At 33.3% G+C, this 18,119-nt stretch overlaps 1 protein-coding gene across 1 annotated transcript; it reads left to right on the forward strand.

Moving 5' to 3' along the window:
* The first annotated feature begins 334 nt into the window (after positions 1-334).
* Positions 335-17,934, forward strand: LOC123715796 (kinesin-like protein KIF19). The gene is made up of 14 exons (XM_045671106.1): positions 335-410; positions 560-670; positions 1,561-1,746; positions 9,888-10,013; positions 10,736-10,851; positions 11,564-11,737; positions 11,966-12,131; positions 13,681-13,796; positions 14,017-14,292; positions 15,119-15,296; positions 15,685-15,898; positions 16,365-16,494; positions 17,093-17,230; positions 17,496-17,934. Exons 2-14 carry the CDS (start codon positions 560-562, stop codon positions 17,584-17,586), a joined length of 2,022 nt encoding a protein of 673 aa, XP_045527062.1. The 5' UTR covers positions 335-410; the 3' UTR covers positions 17,587-17,934.
* Positions 17,935-18,119: the final 185 nt, after the last annotated feature.

Consider the following 18,119-nt stretch of genomic DNA (forward strand, 5'->3'; position numbering starts at 1 on the left):
TGTGCCTTATAATTTTCAATTTGTGTCACACAAACGCCTTGCGGTGTCGTATTAAACGTAATACTGCCACAATAATACTAGTATTAGAACTTTTTCAGACTTTGTCATACAAATACTTTCAATGTAAATATTACAAACACATATGACTTTATGTAATCATTCAGCAAAATATAATGAAAAGATCAAGGCTTTAACTATATTGCTTTTAATAGGTTGCCCATAGATCTTTAGAGAGATTAAAAAATGAAACAGCACGAATTATGATTGTCATAAGTCAAAATACATTTTGACGTAAGGGAATCAGCAAATGTATTGTATCGATTAATATACATATAAAAATATACGTACAATGAATAACTCCTTTGGTTTTATGTCGGTTAAAACATTTTGAAACTGTCTATAATTAAGTGGTACGTTATATTACAATATACAATAAAATTAGATAAAATTAGATAAAATAAATCATGTTAATTTCGAAACGACGACCCGTCGTTTACCTTTACTAAAAATAATTTCTATGAGTTTCTACCGGGAATCGAACGTACAAATTTATTTGCAGATGCTGGTTCTGGAGGAGGAGACAGACAGTCGCCGCGATGTTCTCAGACAGCGTCGCATCAATGACAAACATTATGTCTACGATAAAGTTTTTGGCGAAAGTAGTACGCAGGTATGTTGAAATCCTATTTTTATGGAACAACAAATGACCAGAAGGCTGGATTACTTTATAAAAGATTTTTTGTAATAACGAATATGTTAGTTGTCCATAAGCTATACATAAATTAATTTACTTTACACTGCTTAATGTGCAACGTAAAATTCAGTAGCGAGTTATAGAAGAAATGATTTTGACGCGGTTTTCCGACTCTCAATACCGAGCAAAAGCTGTTCATATTTATTAGCTTGCGAAATGTTTTAAATTGTACATAAATTATTTAAAGTCTTCTTTTTAAAAATAATTGTATTTTGATGTACATTGTATAAGAGTGAGTATAATCAAAGAAATTTTTATTATATTATGGCAATAACTTTAACTTTGTGCCAGTTTCAAACTGTAAAAGTTTGGGAAACTACATGCGAGAAAAAATAAACGAAAAACATCAAGAGAAAACAAAGGTATAACCTTGCTAAAAACAAAATATGTACATACACATTACATCTTAATATTATTATTGATTTTAATTAATAATTGAACAACAGTAAAGGCTAAAGCAAAACCAAAGAAACTAATATTTGGGAAAGGCCTTTTTTTTCAAAATGGCGGGATGGCGTATAATCATATATGGATTTTTAATCTATTAAATATTGTCTTTAGTTAACATGCATTTTTTTACAACTCGTCTCTTCACTGAGGCACTATTGGACATTACAAACATCTTTTTCATTCTACATATATAAGAATAGTAATATAAAATGATTTGTAGTCGTCAGCGAAAGACTGCCTTATCAAATTGACACATGAAATAATGTATTTTGTAAAGAAAGTAATAGTGTATATCTGTTAAAGGTGCCCTTTGTTTTATTTATTTATGTGGAAATTGTGACATAAAATTAAACTAGGACGAAGTGTACGATGCCGTATGCGCTCCGTTGGTTGGTGATACCCTTAATGGAATAGCTGGTGCTGTATTTGCATATGGCGCTACCGGGGCTGGCAAAACGCATACGATGACGGGTTTGATGTCGCGTGCCTTAAGCCATTTATTCAGCGCGATAGCCAAGAGTGAGAACCCTGATTCATTCGAGGTAAGTATTCTTATTTATTATTAAACGTAATTGATGATTTTGTGTGGCAACTTTCGATATACCGAAATTTATATATCCATATAAATCCATATCCATATTTAGGCTTCGCACGGCTAGCTAATTATTATATACACTATCATAACAGTATTAAATCAAATATGATAATGTCGAAAATATTACTATAAAAAAATACATAATAAACACAATGCCGCCACACTCCGGAGGCTCTGTCTTTGTCTTCAGTAGGCTAAGACAAATAATGGTGGGTATTTTAAGAGATAGTAAGTATTGATGGCATAAATCCTGTAATAAAGTCTGTAAAAACGTGTAAATTTATTCTGTTTGCGCTCCAACATATGACAGTATTTAGTATCATGCGGGGCCCATACAAACGAGTAACACTCTAACATACTCTTAACCGTTGTACAAGCTTAAGATGTCCTTTATGTCAGTAAATGTTGCCCTTCGAAGCACAAATCCCATTATTTGAATTATGCGAATTTCCACTATACGATCCCGAAATCTTAGTTATGTACTCTACTATTCTGCTATATGATTTGATTTTTTTGTGGATAAAACTGTAATACTATAATAATACAATAATTTCTGCAGTGTGTTTTAATCACATCTTGTGTTATATTATCAAAGTTATTATACGTATCTCTAACTTTAAAAAAAACTATAGTTCTATGTTCATAACCGATAATTAGTGTTGGATTCTGATGAAATAATTATTATTCCGTAGTTTTGAAGACTATTCAATGCAGTTTGCCATCAAACCTTTTCTCTTTCATATAATAATTTCAGTAATATTAAAAGGTTTTTAAAATTAAATATCATAAGTTTTACGTGTTTAGCTTTTCTTATAATGTTTTTTTCAGCTTTATATTATGTCAGGACATACCTATTGAATATAAGGATTGTTGTAAATAATTAAAAACATATTTCACTCAGGCTAATTTTTATTTATCGTAATTAAAGAGCATTTTGTTTACGCATAGATTACTATAAAAGCGTGAACGTGTTAACCTTTATCAAGTATAATCAATAAGTATTACATTTTCATAACGTAACAAGGCATGCACTTACTTTTCACCTTTATATAAGTTTAATGAATGTATCATAATATAATCATGAAGCATGTTAAGTTTACTCTTGCATCAAAGACAAAATTAAATTACTTTATTCTCTGGCTGTATGTTGGCGTGTCAGAATACGAGGCACAAATAAATGCGGAAAATCATACCGTATTTAAAAAAGTTATCTAGAAATTCTATTCACTCCAAAGAATGTAGGCTAAAAAATAAACGCACAATCGACGCGGTTTTGCTTTAACTTTTTTGATAAATGATACTTCCTTTATGGTATTAATTGGTTGTTTTTCGCCAAACACTGGCACCCATTTTGAACCCAGAATTACTACCCATTCCCTTCGTTTTGGCATGTCCAAATGTACTCCCCATAAGTGTTTCGGTGGCTATGAAGTAGCCTCGGACGTCACCACCTCCATTCTCAAAAAAGTGAGGTCAATTATCTGCCATGCTGCACTCAGCGACATCATAGGTCCCGCTGCTGTCTTGCCTCTGTCAATGTTCCAGCCATTTCGGAGCCAACGGCAGAGACGATGGCAAGCGTCCGGATGCCTTTGATCCCTTGGATAATGAGACGCATTTTGGTATGGGATGCTACTTATATAAACACGTTACCCAGTATCATCTCCCTCGGACGAGCAAAAGAGCTTAGGCCGCAGATCAAGCGGAAAATAATAAACGGCTCAAATATAAAAGTCTTCCAGTCTTTGGTTTTTCCTACTCAACTTTGACTCGTCGGCCATGAGGTTTAAGTGCAAGTGCAATCAAAGGTTGTAGTTGGCGCCTGGTAGGTAGTACCAGTGACCACAGAGCTGGTCGCTCATCTAATAAATATCGCAACACAGCGAGAAAATGCTGCCCGCATTAAAGGTACACTGCCACAACGATCGAACTTTTTGAATTTGTTTCATTTTTCAGTTTATTAATTTTTAATTATTATTTAGTTTAAATATAAAAGATTACTGATCACGGCTGAGTTTTATTAAATTTAATTGTTATTTATTTTATTTGTTTGTTAATGTAGGAATTCACATCGAACGTAGAAAACATATCTTTTATTATTCTCTTTTGTTAATATAGCATTTACACATTGAAAGAAATCACTTTTTAAATAAATATAAGTTTATAATAATACATAGCTTTATTCCGGTTAAAAACTGTTTTCTTTCATTAATTATTGTAAAGCATCATTCTATCCTTGGAAGACATGTACAAAATTAGCAACACTGTACACTTCTAAAATTGCCCGTCGATTTTCTATAGAAAATAAATGTTTGTCGATACTTTCATTACATTCGCGAAGTTTGACCTCGTTCCTTTCGGTGCCACGGATTTGAGAAAACCTTGATCTTATTTAATTATTAATAGACTCTCTAATAAATACCAATATAATAGTATTATATAAAGGGTTTACAGATAATTTATTGCTTTTTCATATTTTTTTCCTTCTAACCATGATCTCGTGCTTCATCTCTCCAACTTCGACCACCTATTGTTTCAAGGTCCTTGACCTACCGGGATTTCTCTTGCAAGCAGGTTGTTGGATTAGCAAGGGCCTTGGGGCTCTGTCGTCTGCCATTCGGTGGACATGTCTCAACCACTTAAGCCTGTTTCATTTTATGAATTTTTACATTATTATTGGTGTCGTCAATGCTTGAATGAAATGTTGCTTTAAAGTTCTTCATTGAAGCGAATACCTTTGCGTCATATTGAGCGGCGTTCAAGTTCGTAGTCATTTGAAAAGGAAGGCAAAATTATGGAACTTTGTGCTCTCAGCGGGGCGCGACCGAACTTCACTCCAGCCATCGTTTGAAACTCTATAAAGCTTTGAGCTTCTAGCCTCACGTGGAGAATGTTCACTGTTCCCACCTCTGGGTGGGGGCTCCTCTGCTCCTCAATCCATCTCATTCCCTTTCACCGCATCTATAATGGACCGTCTCGAATCATCGACATTGTTCGTTCGATAGGCATCTTTTGTCTGCATCTTAAATTGCATCATTAGACGTCAAGACTAAATCTAAGATTCCACCCGTTCCACCTTGATGTCTGGCGTTTCACAACACAGAGCTTTTTAAGAAACTACTTGTCACGCTCTACCACTTTATAAAACCAGCTGCCATTCCAGGTAATTCCAAACCGTTAAGACTTAGGGGCACGCACTTGCCATCCTCTTGATTTGCAGGTGTCTATCTATGGGTGGCGGTAAGCATATAACATTAAGTGACCAGCCTGGTAGTTTGCCTCCTTTCCAATTAAAAAAATATTGTTTTTTAATATTTTTTAACATGGTTTGACAGGATTGCAATTTGACTCTTTACTACTTCTTCAGTGTAGTATGTTGAAACTATTAGACATGATTTTATGGAGTAAAAGTTCACATCAAAAGCTTTCTTTATTTGCTCAAAATATTAATCACAGAGAAGTCCTTGACCCACGAATACCGATACTATAAATCTTACCTTTTATAACATAGTAACAGCTTTCATAATATGTACTTTCATAGCGATTTGAATATGCATTTAATATGTTTGAATTTGTAAATAATTTTGTAATACAACCTTTTTGAAGCAGATATACTTTATGCGTTTTGAAGTTGTGATAACACAGACTTACAATGAGCTTTTCTTCGAGGGTAAACATCAGTTAAATGATAAATCCAAGCAAAGATTTAGCTATAAATGGAGCTTAGAATACTTTTCAATTGCTTTAATATCGATTTGTAAAATGTTTAACTATCGCCTAATAGATATATTTTCCTAGAAATGTATGATAGCAATATTCGTTGAACGCGTGGTATGTACTGGTGATTAAGTTTTGTGGTTTTGGTGGTACAGTGGGTGGTGGGTAGACGCCCTGAGTACAAGGTCAATGCTGCATGATTAACATAAAAATCGAATTGTGTAACATATGTATACTTACTACTTATACTTATTACTTATATTAATAAAGATCACTTGAAAAAATGATCTCTTCGCTTGTTCATATATCATACGTGACAATAATAATAGATAATTATTTTATTATTTATTTATTTATTGAACTGTGGACAAGTCATGGAGGAAACATTGAAAATAATAAAGAAATGGAAAAAATTAGTTTTATTTAGTACTTGTTATTCCAGAAGCTAACAGTATGTATGGGGTAGTATAGCAAAATGTTTCATATGTTGGTACTAAAAACGCTGTTAGAAGTTCGACATATAAAAGATTTCGATTTCGAAAGCGGGTGAACTTATGCCTCTATTATTGAGATTAACTTACGGATAATAAAGAAGCCTGTTAAATGTAGATTATCTTCTGCATCGCATCGCACGTTTTCACAGCCTGTCATCGAGAAGTTTTTTACAGCCTGTGACAGCAAAAGCGGCAGGTGAGGCGATACAATCATTGTCAAAAAGTCGGTCGAAAAGAAAATTATATCAGGGTAACGATTGTATAAAAGCCAATACATAAATTGTAACCACGATGGTTCATTGACCCCAACAATTACTTTTCGACTTAGAAACGTTTAAGTAGTTATATAAAAACAAATTTTCTCATCTTTAATCATAGGTAGATGTTTTAATATATTTCTTTATTACACAAATAACAAAATACCAAATGTTTTATAGTTGTATAAATGGTATGTATATCACATTAAGTACAATGATTATAAACTTGCAAATCACAGGCGAGTCAACAATATAGTTTATCGTACAAAACTTGTCTTGACTGAAATGCTCCAGTTAACAATTTAAATAAAGTGTCGGCACGTTGCCAAAAGATCTGCAAGCGATTATAAGATTTATTCGCCTGTTTAACACAACATGTAGGCCTGGAAAGGCTTTCCAGATTTCAGTTAGCGTTGAATTATTATTTGTTATAACTGCTCTATCTATACAAAAGTAACTTTAAAGAATTAGGCCTACATATCGTGTTAAAATGAATGCTTGTAATAAGTAATCATAATTGTATGTATGTATTAATCTCGCTTCGCTTAAAGTGGGGACGATTCCTTCAAGCCCTTAATCATCGTGGTGAGCCTACTCGATAGCTTTGAGATAATCCCACCACCTGATCATACCCGTAGAGCTCTGTCTGTTACCTTAGGTACTTGGTATAACATAACGAACTTATATATTTTCTATTTATATGTTAGGGTACGTCTGAAGGTTTATTAAGTTAGTTTCTTACATAGGATGTATTTAGTTATGTAGTGCAGCTTGTTCATACATACTCTACATATACTATAGAAATGTATCTGACATTTAATATTTACAAAATTAAACACACATTTCAAAGTCTACTGGCCGGCAAACTGTACAATATCCATATTCTACGCAAAAGGTTAGAATACGTTGATTTGGCTAACTGGATCCTATGGGTGAGATTCTGAAACAACTAAGTACGTATGCTCTTGTATGTCAAAATTAAGTACATTTATGACGTACGAGAGTCAGAGTTAGGGATAAGTTGCATTTCTGAATCTAACCTTATTAATTATAACTACGAGACTCAAAAGGCATAGATATCGATGCGGTTACTATATTAACGGAGTTAACACACTGAAGATAGCCTTCACCAATCTGCTGACGTCACGATGGTTGAATCGCAAAGGGTATATTCGTTAAATATTCAGGGCCATTTTGTGAGCAATAGTAATCCTATTAACATTTACCTGGCACACGAAAGTGCCTATTCTTGTATTAATCAAGAAAACAATAGTAGTAAATTTACAAAGAATTTTAGTTATGCAACCAATTTCGGTATAACATTTGTACCATATAGTTCCATTTATCACGGTCTTTGTTGATCAAATGTTATTACATTTACGAAGACGATTATTTGAATCCATACGATAATTGTTTCAGTTTTGAATTTATAAAGCCTTACTTAGGTTACTTGCTACCGTCATCTATTCTGACCCGCAGTAGTCTTGAATAGACGTCTATAAATATAAATATTAATTACTGGTATACCTACGATCTCCAAAGGAGTCATTAGGTACTTCAAATTATTCAACTTTTCTCTAATCTTCGCTAGTATTTTCCAATCTTCCAATCCATCACCAGGTTATGGTGGACTTCCTCTCCTTCTGTCGTCTGGGCAAAGTAAGGTTGTTTTTGGGCGCAACTTAAGGGTTTTGGTGCTACAACCTCTTTTAGGTCTGAGCCTCAGATTTCTGTATTTATTTTATAATCATTTGTTAAACTAATAGGCAAATAGGTGATCAGCCTTCTGTGCCTGACGCACGCCGTCGACTTTGTGGGTCTAAGGCAAGCCGGTTACCTCACGATGTTTTCCTTCACCGTTCGAGCGAATGTTAAATGCGCACATAGAAAGAAAATCTATTGGTGCACTTTGGCGGTACATTGGAGAATTGCACGCTGAAGCCACTAGGCCAACACGGCTCATATAAAATATCTGAAGTAAAAAAAGCCTATTTATACATGAACATATAATAATATACACTTAAGAACTTAATCCTAGTCAATCCTTAGTTGTATCTCTTCTCGAGTAAAGGCGTCCTTTAGACTACTTAATTCTTCTCTGTCTTTCGCCGAGACCATATATTCCATTCAGTAAACTTGACGTAGTATTAAAACTATATCAGTACATACGTGTATAATAGACCAATACGTACATATATACATATTCTCTATATAAATATACTCATTTCTCTGCGTCATATTATAGAATCCTGACAACTAATCATCTATTATTGTTGTTCCGTGTGCACATAAGCAAACAGCCATCGAACACAACGCCATTATGATATATTGATTGTTATTTATGCTCTCAACAAACAAAATTTATGCCTCATAGAATTCAATAAAAATGTAAATTCTATTTGCTTTTCGCGACTAATGTTCTGTTTATTTTGAAACTAATGCGTTTAGGTGTTTGTTGGATAAATGTTTTATATTTTCATACTTTGTTTAATCGTATTTTAAATGATCTCAACTTAAATGTAACATACGCTAGATTAGTGTTTCTCAACGAGGGGCCCATGTCCCATAAGGGGCAATATGATTGTTAAGAGGGGTTATTTGTAATTTGAATTTCAGTTTTTCATTATATGTTTTGGAAATTTACTTATTATGTTTCGTTCGTCCTAGTAATTTCTTCCTAAAACAGCATTTAAGTTTCTTAAGTGAACAATTAAATCTTTTAATATAAATTTCATATACTGTTTTGTTTTCACTTTAATGTATTAAGGGCAAGTCAAATGTATTCCGGTTATATATACTACTATACTATACTTACTATAACTATAATAAAAGTGTTTTAACTATAGTAAAATTAATGGCACATAATATTCTTAATGCTAATTCAAGGTAGGCGAATTTGTTAGCTTAAATAGTGTGAGCATGGGTAGATACTAGGTTTATTATTGTTTAGTAAAAAAGGCTACCATTCGAGATAACTCCAATGCGGCAACTATTTACATTTATATCATATACACACCAATACATATATACACATAGAAAAAACATATTTACAAAAAGACTTAATATTTCTTACAGCATAGGACCATGAAGCAGACCTTTCGTCAGTTTATTCAAAGGATAATTAGACGGCTGTTAATAAATGCAGTTCATTAATAATTTCCATATACTGTGTCATGTATGCCCTTATTCTAAGGTTAGTTTTTGCGGAGGGTACCAATAGTAACTGCGGTCGATGTCGCCTCTTCACGAAACCAACAGGCACCCTGAGGCCTAGGCACTGCAGGACTTCTGGATTGCTTTCCTTTTCGTTAATATCGTTAATACTTATAAGAACCGACACCTGAGGGTTAGCAGGGATAGCAACGCTTGGCTAATACTGTACTGTACTATAATCTATAAAGAAATATATTTATATATGTAATTATTTAGTTAATGTTATGTTTATTATTGTTTTGTTTCTTTTCCATTTTTAAGAAATGTATGTGTTGTTTGTGTATGTATATCATTGTCATATATTTTAACTAAAACTGTAAATTTTATTATGTTATGTGGTGTGCTTTTATATTTAAAGAATAATCACAATTAACATAATGAAACTTTAAGATAACAGTTTTCCACAGGTAAAAATGTCCTACATTGAAATTTACAACGAGAACATACGGGACTTGCTGAACCCCAGTGTGGGTCCTTTGGAGTTGCGGGATGAAGGTGGTAGTGGAGCACCCGTGGTAGCCGGACTCAGTGAGGTATAGAGAGCTTCTAAAATCCTAGAAGTTATTACTAAAAAACCGTTTCTTGCTCGCTCCTGGGGTTTTCTATGCTGTTCTTAGAAGTATAGAGATATGTATAGAGGAGCAAACAAATTGTATTTTGAATTTAGAATCTGAGCGAATTTTTTATTTCACAGAATACATATACAAAAATCATAATCCATTACATTTGAAAACCCTGGTTTTTAGTTTGTATTTTAAAAATAGAACATTGTAAATCTGACGCAGAGCCTGCTAAAAGTTACCTTGTTGACTCCTACCATGTATGATCTATTTAGATGTGCATAATAAAAAACTAATCACTGACGTGACTCCGTGTAGTAATATAGAAATGTATCAGTTATCGTTACCTTAAAAAAACGTTGGCACTATAACCTCTGGACTTTAGATTTCTGTATCTGTTTCGTGATCATTTGTTCGTTGCTAATCGCCTATTTTCCTATTACACACGCCGACGTTATGGGTCTAAGGCATGTCGGTTTTCTCAAGATTTTTTTTCACCGTACCAGTGTCAAATGCGCACAGAGAAAGTCCATTGGCGTCACAGTCATAGTTCAGCGATGACAGTCGCTTAAACTACTAAACCCAATACTTCTCTTACGATCTTAAGTTTACAGAAAATCGCCTAGGAGCCCAGAGCGAGAAGCGATCTATGGTTATAACCCCAGACAGCTAGTACAAGGTTTAGTTGTTGATAGATTCGAGCTACGGACGCTGCCCATGTGGCGGAGCTTTTGGCAAGAGGGGATCGAGCGCGGACCGCTGAGCCGACGCAAGCGAATCAGCATTCGTCTAGGGGTCATGCTCTTCTCAGGTTTTTAATATCCTATTAATATAACGGTCACATAACTATAAATTCCTATTTGATTCTCTTAGGTGTACAAAGACGCTTTAACGATCTAGAAACTGTTTAGTTTCTGATACACAGGGAGTGGTACTCAAATTAATTTCCAAAAACTATTTTTATTATTTTACGAAAGACTGCCTTCGATCACAATTTAATGCTTTAAGAGCAATAAATTGATTGCATATTAAACATATAATACACAGACATAATTATTGATTGTTTAAACAATTTAGTAGGGACTTTGACATGTATATTATTTTTGAAGTTATGGCGTGTTAGGGAAAAATGATGAAAGTAATATTTTTCTTTGCGCGCGCTCACCGTCACAAAATCCGACACCCTGAAGTTAGCTATAGTCAACATTTTATTTTTTGATATATAAATAAACTTTATTTAACCAGATAATGCGCTATAATAAAAGATTTTTTTAAATGCCATTTTTCTATTGTTAGTGTCTTTTTCTAGAAAATTCGTAGCATAAAATTTTTGAATAGATTTTTATCTTGTTACGCCAAAGAAATATAACTTCTAACGCGTGTACATAAGTACACACACGTGTTTTTTATTGCTACTAAATTGTGTACAATACATTTTATCAGGCTTTATATTACTAGAGTTAGCCTTTGTAGTTTGTATCGTATCTTGCTAGTTTTGGTTCTACATATTTTGATTTTAATAGTGTGTCCATAAACAAATCGGTGGCAGCGGGTCTACAGCGTGGCCGCCTTTTTCTCATTGACCTTGCTGGTTCTGAGCGAGCCGGTACCAAGGCTCGAAGACTGGAAGGAGCTCATATCAACCGTTCTCTTCTTGCCCTGGGAAATTGCATCATGGCACTTTCTGGTGGTGCAAGGTACGGCTCAAACGTAATATATATTTTTTATTAATTGTATTTAATTAGTAGACGTTTATTACCGTTAAAACCATTGAAAATCCTCGGATTACTGTATTATATGTATCGTATACCGTATGCATCATTTTCTCTGAATAGACATTACTTCCAAGTTAAAAGGTACAAAAGGCTGAAATTTGATTACAGTTTTTCTGCCCATAGACGGCCTAACATGTACAAAAATTACAGATATGTTAACTACCGGGATTCAAAGCTAACACGTCTTTTACGGGAGGTTTTGGGCGGGCGGTGTCGTACGGCGATGATTGCCCACATTTCTCCTGCAGCAGAGCATCGCGATACAACGCGTTCTACATTGCATTACGCGCAACGTGCGTCTACTATTACCAATAAGGTAATATTAGAATGTTTTTTTTAAATAAATTATAATGCTTTTTATTTTAGGTAATTTTAATGCTACTAAAAAAATTAAAAAAAATTCGTGAAAAATCCCCAAATTGATAAAATCTGTATTGTGCACAAGAGATAATAAATGAAATAAAAAGAAACAAAGTGTTTGAACACATCTATATTATAAATCACTAAACAAAATAATTTGAAATTATAAAATAATACCGATTAAAACCTAAAAAAACAGTTGTCGAAATGACCTCCCCATGACAAAAGACTTAATAATTCAGTTTACAAGTCATTAGCACAATGACTGATGGCTTCGAAGCACTATCCTTGAATTATTGAAGGGTAGAAAATTTATTTCGTAGTTGTTATACAAACACCTTAATCTATTGACGTACTCATTTGTAATTTTAAATGTAATTTTATATTTTTCCCTCGTGTTTATTTGCACGCTATACGCTATTTGATAAGATTTTAAAGACTATATCCTAGTATTTATTAGTGACTATCCTAAAATTACACGAAGACATAAACAGTCTTCAGCAAAACAGTATTAGGATTTGACAGACGAAGACATCATTTACAAGCATGCTATGTTTTCGTCGATTTGACTAATCTGTGACCATTTTCTGTCACGTGACTAATGTATAAAAATCGTATTTAATTATGATTTATACAGCTTACCCTTAATAACACATTAGTTTTAATACTGTTTAATAAGTATTAAATATGCTTTTATATAATTTTAGTACACAAGTTATGTAGCCTAATATTAGTTAATGAACTTGAAGCCAATATGGACCCTTTAGGTTTTCGACTTTCACTCATAAATTATAATTGAAAATTCTCGTTTCGGATAATTTCCAAAAGGTCGACTACATATGTATTAAAGTAGATATCATTTCGATTTATGAAACCTTAAATAAGCCAAGTTACTTTTTGTTAGCGTCGCAACCCCTAATTTTATGTTAGTTATAAGCGATTTTAAACGAGTAAAGTCAGTTCAGATACATATATATATCTGAACATATCCACAACAACCACCAACTACTTCATTGAAACTTTTAGCTGATCAACCAAGACCAAGGAAAAGTCATTAAAGAAGAGGTTAGGTGTTAAACTTAATTTGTTAATAATGTAAAAAATATCTGCGTGTGTGCTAGTGTACACACGTAAGAAGTGAAACTTCTTTATGACCTTATTTTTCGAAAATAGATCTACTATATGCAAATTTACCGAAAATGGTTAAATAAAGTTAAATGAGATAAAGTTTAACAAAGGGCTTTTATTATGCATACAAATAATACAATTATTTCATTTTACCTTATTACTACTAAGATTATTACAGAATTTCATTAATTGTAATACAGTTATTACTATCATTGTTATCGTTATTATAAATTATTGTTATTAATGGCTTCGAATCTCTTCGAATGAACCGTGGTAGGGACAAGAAAATGATGGCACGTAACGGAAACGGTAACGTGTGACCGTATTTCTTATTTCCAACGCCGATAAGAAGTTTCACTTCAAAAAATAATTTTCAGGTTGAACGTGAATTAGTTCAAACTCCAATGCACTTGTCGCAGTATCGCAGTGTGATTAATGAACTCCGCGAAGAAATCGCGAGACTCAAAGTCAAAATGAAGGATGACCGTTCAAGGTAAACAATAGATTATAGCCGACACGATTCCTTGAATGAATTTCAGCTTTTGTTTTTAAATTTCGAATTCGATTTGAATTTAGAATGGCTAGTTTATGTTGCCATAAAAAAATGTTTGTTGCTTCTACGTTTTTTGTAATTAAGACCATATAAAAAAATATACACGATCACTTTGATTGTCTTTGGTCGTACATTTCTCTTACCCAACAATGTTCCGCAGTAAAACAATAGATGATAACCAACGAATGGAAGAAACCAAAGACAAAGAAGAGAACACAGAAAATCTAAAATCATTACGAGATGCAATCGTTTCAACGTTCAAACAGCAGATGCGTTTGCGCAGACGGCTTATGGAGCTCGATAGTCATCTTTTAGGTTTAGCGTTGGATGCAGAAAGACAGCACGCGGCTATATCACATTGGGAGGCTCGTTTTAATAGGCTGTATAAACCTATTAGTTTAACTGGTTCACGGCTAAGCACACAGCAAAGTTATAGGTAAATTACTTATTAATTATAATTACGAATGTGTATATATTTTATGAAATTGTTGTTTCGCAGGCAATGGAACCCAGGACCAGGTATAGCATCTTTAAATGAGGTGTTATTTTCAGACTTTAGGCTCGTATTTTAGTTCCAAAACTTAAATCGAGTTTCAAGAGCTATTGAACTATATGAAGTTTGACGTATTTGACAGCGTTCAAAACAAGATTGTTACTCGAGATAAGAAACACAATAGAACTCGGATATTTATGTTTTTTGATGACTGAATTTTATTTTTTATTATAACTATTGTTATACGTTCAAACTTACAATTCATATATTATTATTTAAATATTAATAACTTTTTCTCAAGATACCATGATAATGATAAACTCTCTTTTTTGTAGTTTATATAAAATTATAAATTGCTGAATTTAAAAATGTCTGTTTATGACGGTGTAATAGGTTCCTTTATTTATTTTTATGAATTATTGAAATTTTTAATCCAGTATATATACATATATGTGTGTACGTATTGCGCTGGCGCAACTACCCAAAGAAACTTGGCGTCTGAGGCAAGAGAACACTACCTTCGACGATATTTTTAATAATTTACAGTGGCACAAATAAAAACTTATTCGAATCTTATATTCGTAATAGTTATAATGGGCTGGAGTAACGCTAGTAAGAACAGTTACGCTGACGTTATACTAGGTATAAGTTATTCCGGGTTTATAAGTAGGCATTTTGATTATTATTATTTTATTTTAACATTTTATACCACGTTTATTTGTACCACTGTTAGATAATTTATATTCTAAAGTGTAAATGAATTCATGAGAGGTGTGACGGGGATGCCAAGCGGGAACAGCGAGCGGGCGGAAGCGGAAGTAGCGGTGGAACAAGCGTGGGTAGAACTAGCGGCGGTTGAAAGAGAGCAAGAAGCCGCAAGGTCCGAAAGGGATCGAGTTGAGAGGCTTTTAGAACAAGTCAGGCTTCGCGGGGCCCAGTTGGAAAAGGTAGAACCGTTTCCGTGGCCGTCCCAGTTAGAAAATATAAGTTTATAAAATAATATGACTTTTTTAAATTATACCTTATTTTAAGTTCTATAAATTGTATTAGATTTTTAACATATATGTACCTAAAATTATTAATAAAGTTTTCTCACGAATATTCCCGATAGTGATGTAAACTTAGTATCAAAATTCATACAAAACTGAGAATGTTTCAAACAGAATTAAAATTACACGGATTAAACAAAAAAAATATATGACGAAAACATTATATTGTAACCAACCAACATAATAAAACATCTGTTTATACATGCATGCAGTGATTTTACGATTTGGATCTATAGTCTATAGCCATACATTTTATAGTATATAGTATAGATTTAGTATTTCACAGGAACTTCCAGCCCACATAACAAGTGGCCCAGAGCGTGAAGTGCTATCCCTAGTATGCAGAGTTCACGAGTTGGAAGCAGATAAACTAGCGTTACAAGGCGAAAGAGCTGCGCGTGCGCATGAATTACGGAGACGCGACTTGGCTTTACAACGGAGAGATGCCCAAAGACGACTCACTGATGAGATTATTACCAGGCAAAGACGGCTACTTGAAGGTATTGTTATTTATTATCAGAAAAAAGAATTACTAAAAATCTTGAGTTCACTCCTGAGTTGGCATAAAATGTTACAAAAGCAATTTTCCTTAGATTAATTTTGAGTGTTAAGCCTTGTTAGAACAACCCCGTGCCTCAGATGAGGATCTAGAACTGTGAGTCTACCCTCGTAATACCTAGAATTTTTAATATTCAGTTACACTTCGTTACTTTAAATATTCATTTAAAATCAGTTTATATAAATTATTAGACAACGGGCGATCTAATCGCTAACAAACTACTTAACTAAACAGAAAAAAGGAAACTCAGCGTTATTGAATCATAATTTATTTATTCATACACACATGCTATGCACATATAAGTAGCTAATTAGGATGCAGGAGAAAAATTCAAAAACATTGGGAACAAAATTATCTTGAACAAAACTGTATGCCATTCGTTGTTTAACTATTGTTGATTAATATAGAGGCAGGCGTTGGAGTTCAGTCTGACTTGGGTCAACTCTACGAATTATATCAACAAGAAATTCATGCATCGACTTACACGGAGACCAGTGATCTGTACACTCCATATCGTCTACCACCTATTTCCTCAAGGTATTCAATTTTTAATTGGTGAGAGATTTAATTTTCAGCGTGCATGGTCACGGTGACTAAAGACAAAAGGTGTTAAATGTCAAAAGTATCACAGCTGCAGAGAAAGTTGTTTTATCTGTATTTATTGCCCCGAACTTTGGGGCACGCGAAACGTCGGTAAAAAAAACTAAAATTTAGAATTATGTAAATAATTATAAGTTTTAATAATAATACCTAGCTTTAATCCGTTCAAACAGTGTTTTTCTTAATATATATTTTTGATAATTACTCATTTAACGTGTTTTCGGTCCATCAATTCAGGCGTCATAAGCCTGTAAATAGTGTTTTGTCCCGTTTGTTTATTTGCAAAGGTATAGAGACAAAAAATTAAATTGTGTGTTTGTGAGTTAAATATGATGAATCTATACAGAATGATATTTTTTGCTTTGGAATTAGTACATTGGAGTCAAATTATGTCAGGGTTGGGGGTTTTTCTTGTAGCATTTGTCGCACTCTAGTGACCGATGCAAAGCTGAAGTTATAAATGTTAGTAAAAAGCAAACGTTTATTAGGAGTGTTATAATCAAGATTTAAAATAAATTTCCTAAAACCATTCTAGTATGTCAGAGTTGACCTGGTCCGAAAGTTCAAGTGGGTCCGGTCGTGGGTCAAGTTCTGGGTCTGGAGGGACTTTGGGATTGGGATTAGATCGTTTGCCCAGACTGGCCCCAACACCACGCCCGCGCACTAGATACAGGTTAGTTTGTATAGAAATACCGAAAATTAGAACTGGGGCCTGGTATCAGGTAATATATTAATGAGATTATTTCAATTTAAATTTAAGCTCTTTTTAATTCATTGGTGCAAATTTGACATGAGTTTCTATAGATGATAATGATGATAGCCGTTCGAACTGAAAAAAAAAACATTTCGTGTCCTTGGCTGTTTCCAGGATAACCAAATCATTCAGCTATATTATAAAAATCGGCAATTTATATAATACTATAATAACTTATTTACAGTCACGCAAGCGCAACAACACTTAAACGCTACTCAAGTGATGACAGTATAGTGATGGCGCCTCCGCGCAACAACGAAGATAGCAACCCTTGAGTATAACTTGTATCTCTTGCCAATTGATCAAGACAAAAACTAAAGGATATAAAAAATTGAAATAAATCCTTTTGTTAGTATTTTTATCTTGAAAGCTCAAAGGAGGATTACTTTTCGACGTCAATGTCATTTGTTATCTGTCTAGTCTATGTCCACGCATAAATATTTGGATATTGATTGAAGTGTCAATTGTCACCTATAAAATTGCCTATAGAAATAGGAGGAAATAAAACTCAATTCTCATGCATTATATAAACTAATAAACACATTTATATATATATATATTATATTTAATTCCTTTTTAAAACTAGATCAATTTATTTAAGAAATTATTATTAATTTAACCTGTTGCGGAATGAATTTATTTATGATATTGGCTAGATACGTCAGTTTATAGTTTTTAAATATTATAAAGTGTTAAACTCAAAGGAATTTTAATATGAAAAATTCATGATTTTGACACATTTGTTTAATTACATTTTTACGTGTGTTAATTGTTTGTGTAAATTTATTCTAAGGTTTTCTTTAATAAA

The sequence above is a fragment of the Pieris brassicae genome, chromosome 10 (genome assembly GCF_905147105.1).
Source record: "Pieris brassicae chromosome 10, ilPieBrab1.1, whole genome shotgun sequence".
NCBI lineage: Eukaryota > Metazoa > Arthropoda > Insecta > Lepidoptera > Pieridae > Pieris > Pieris brassicae.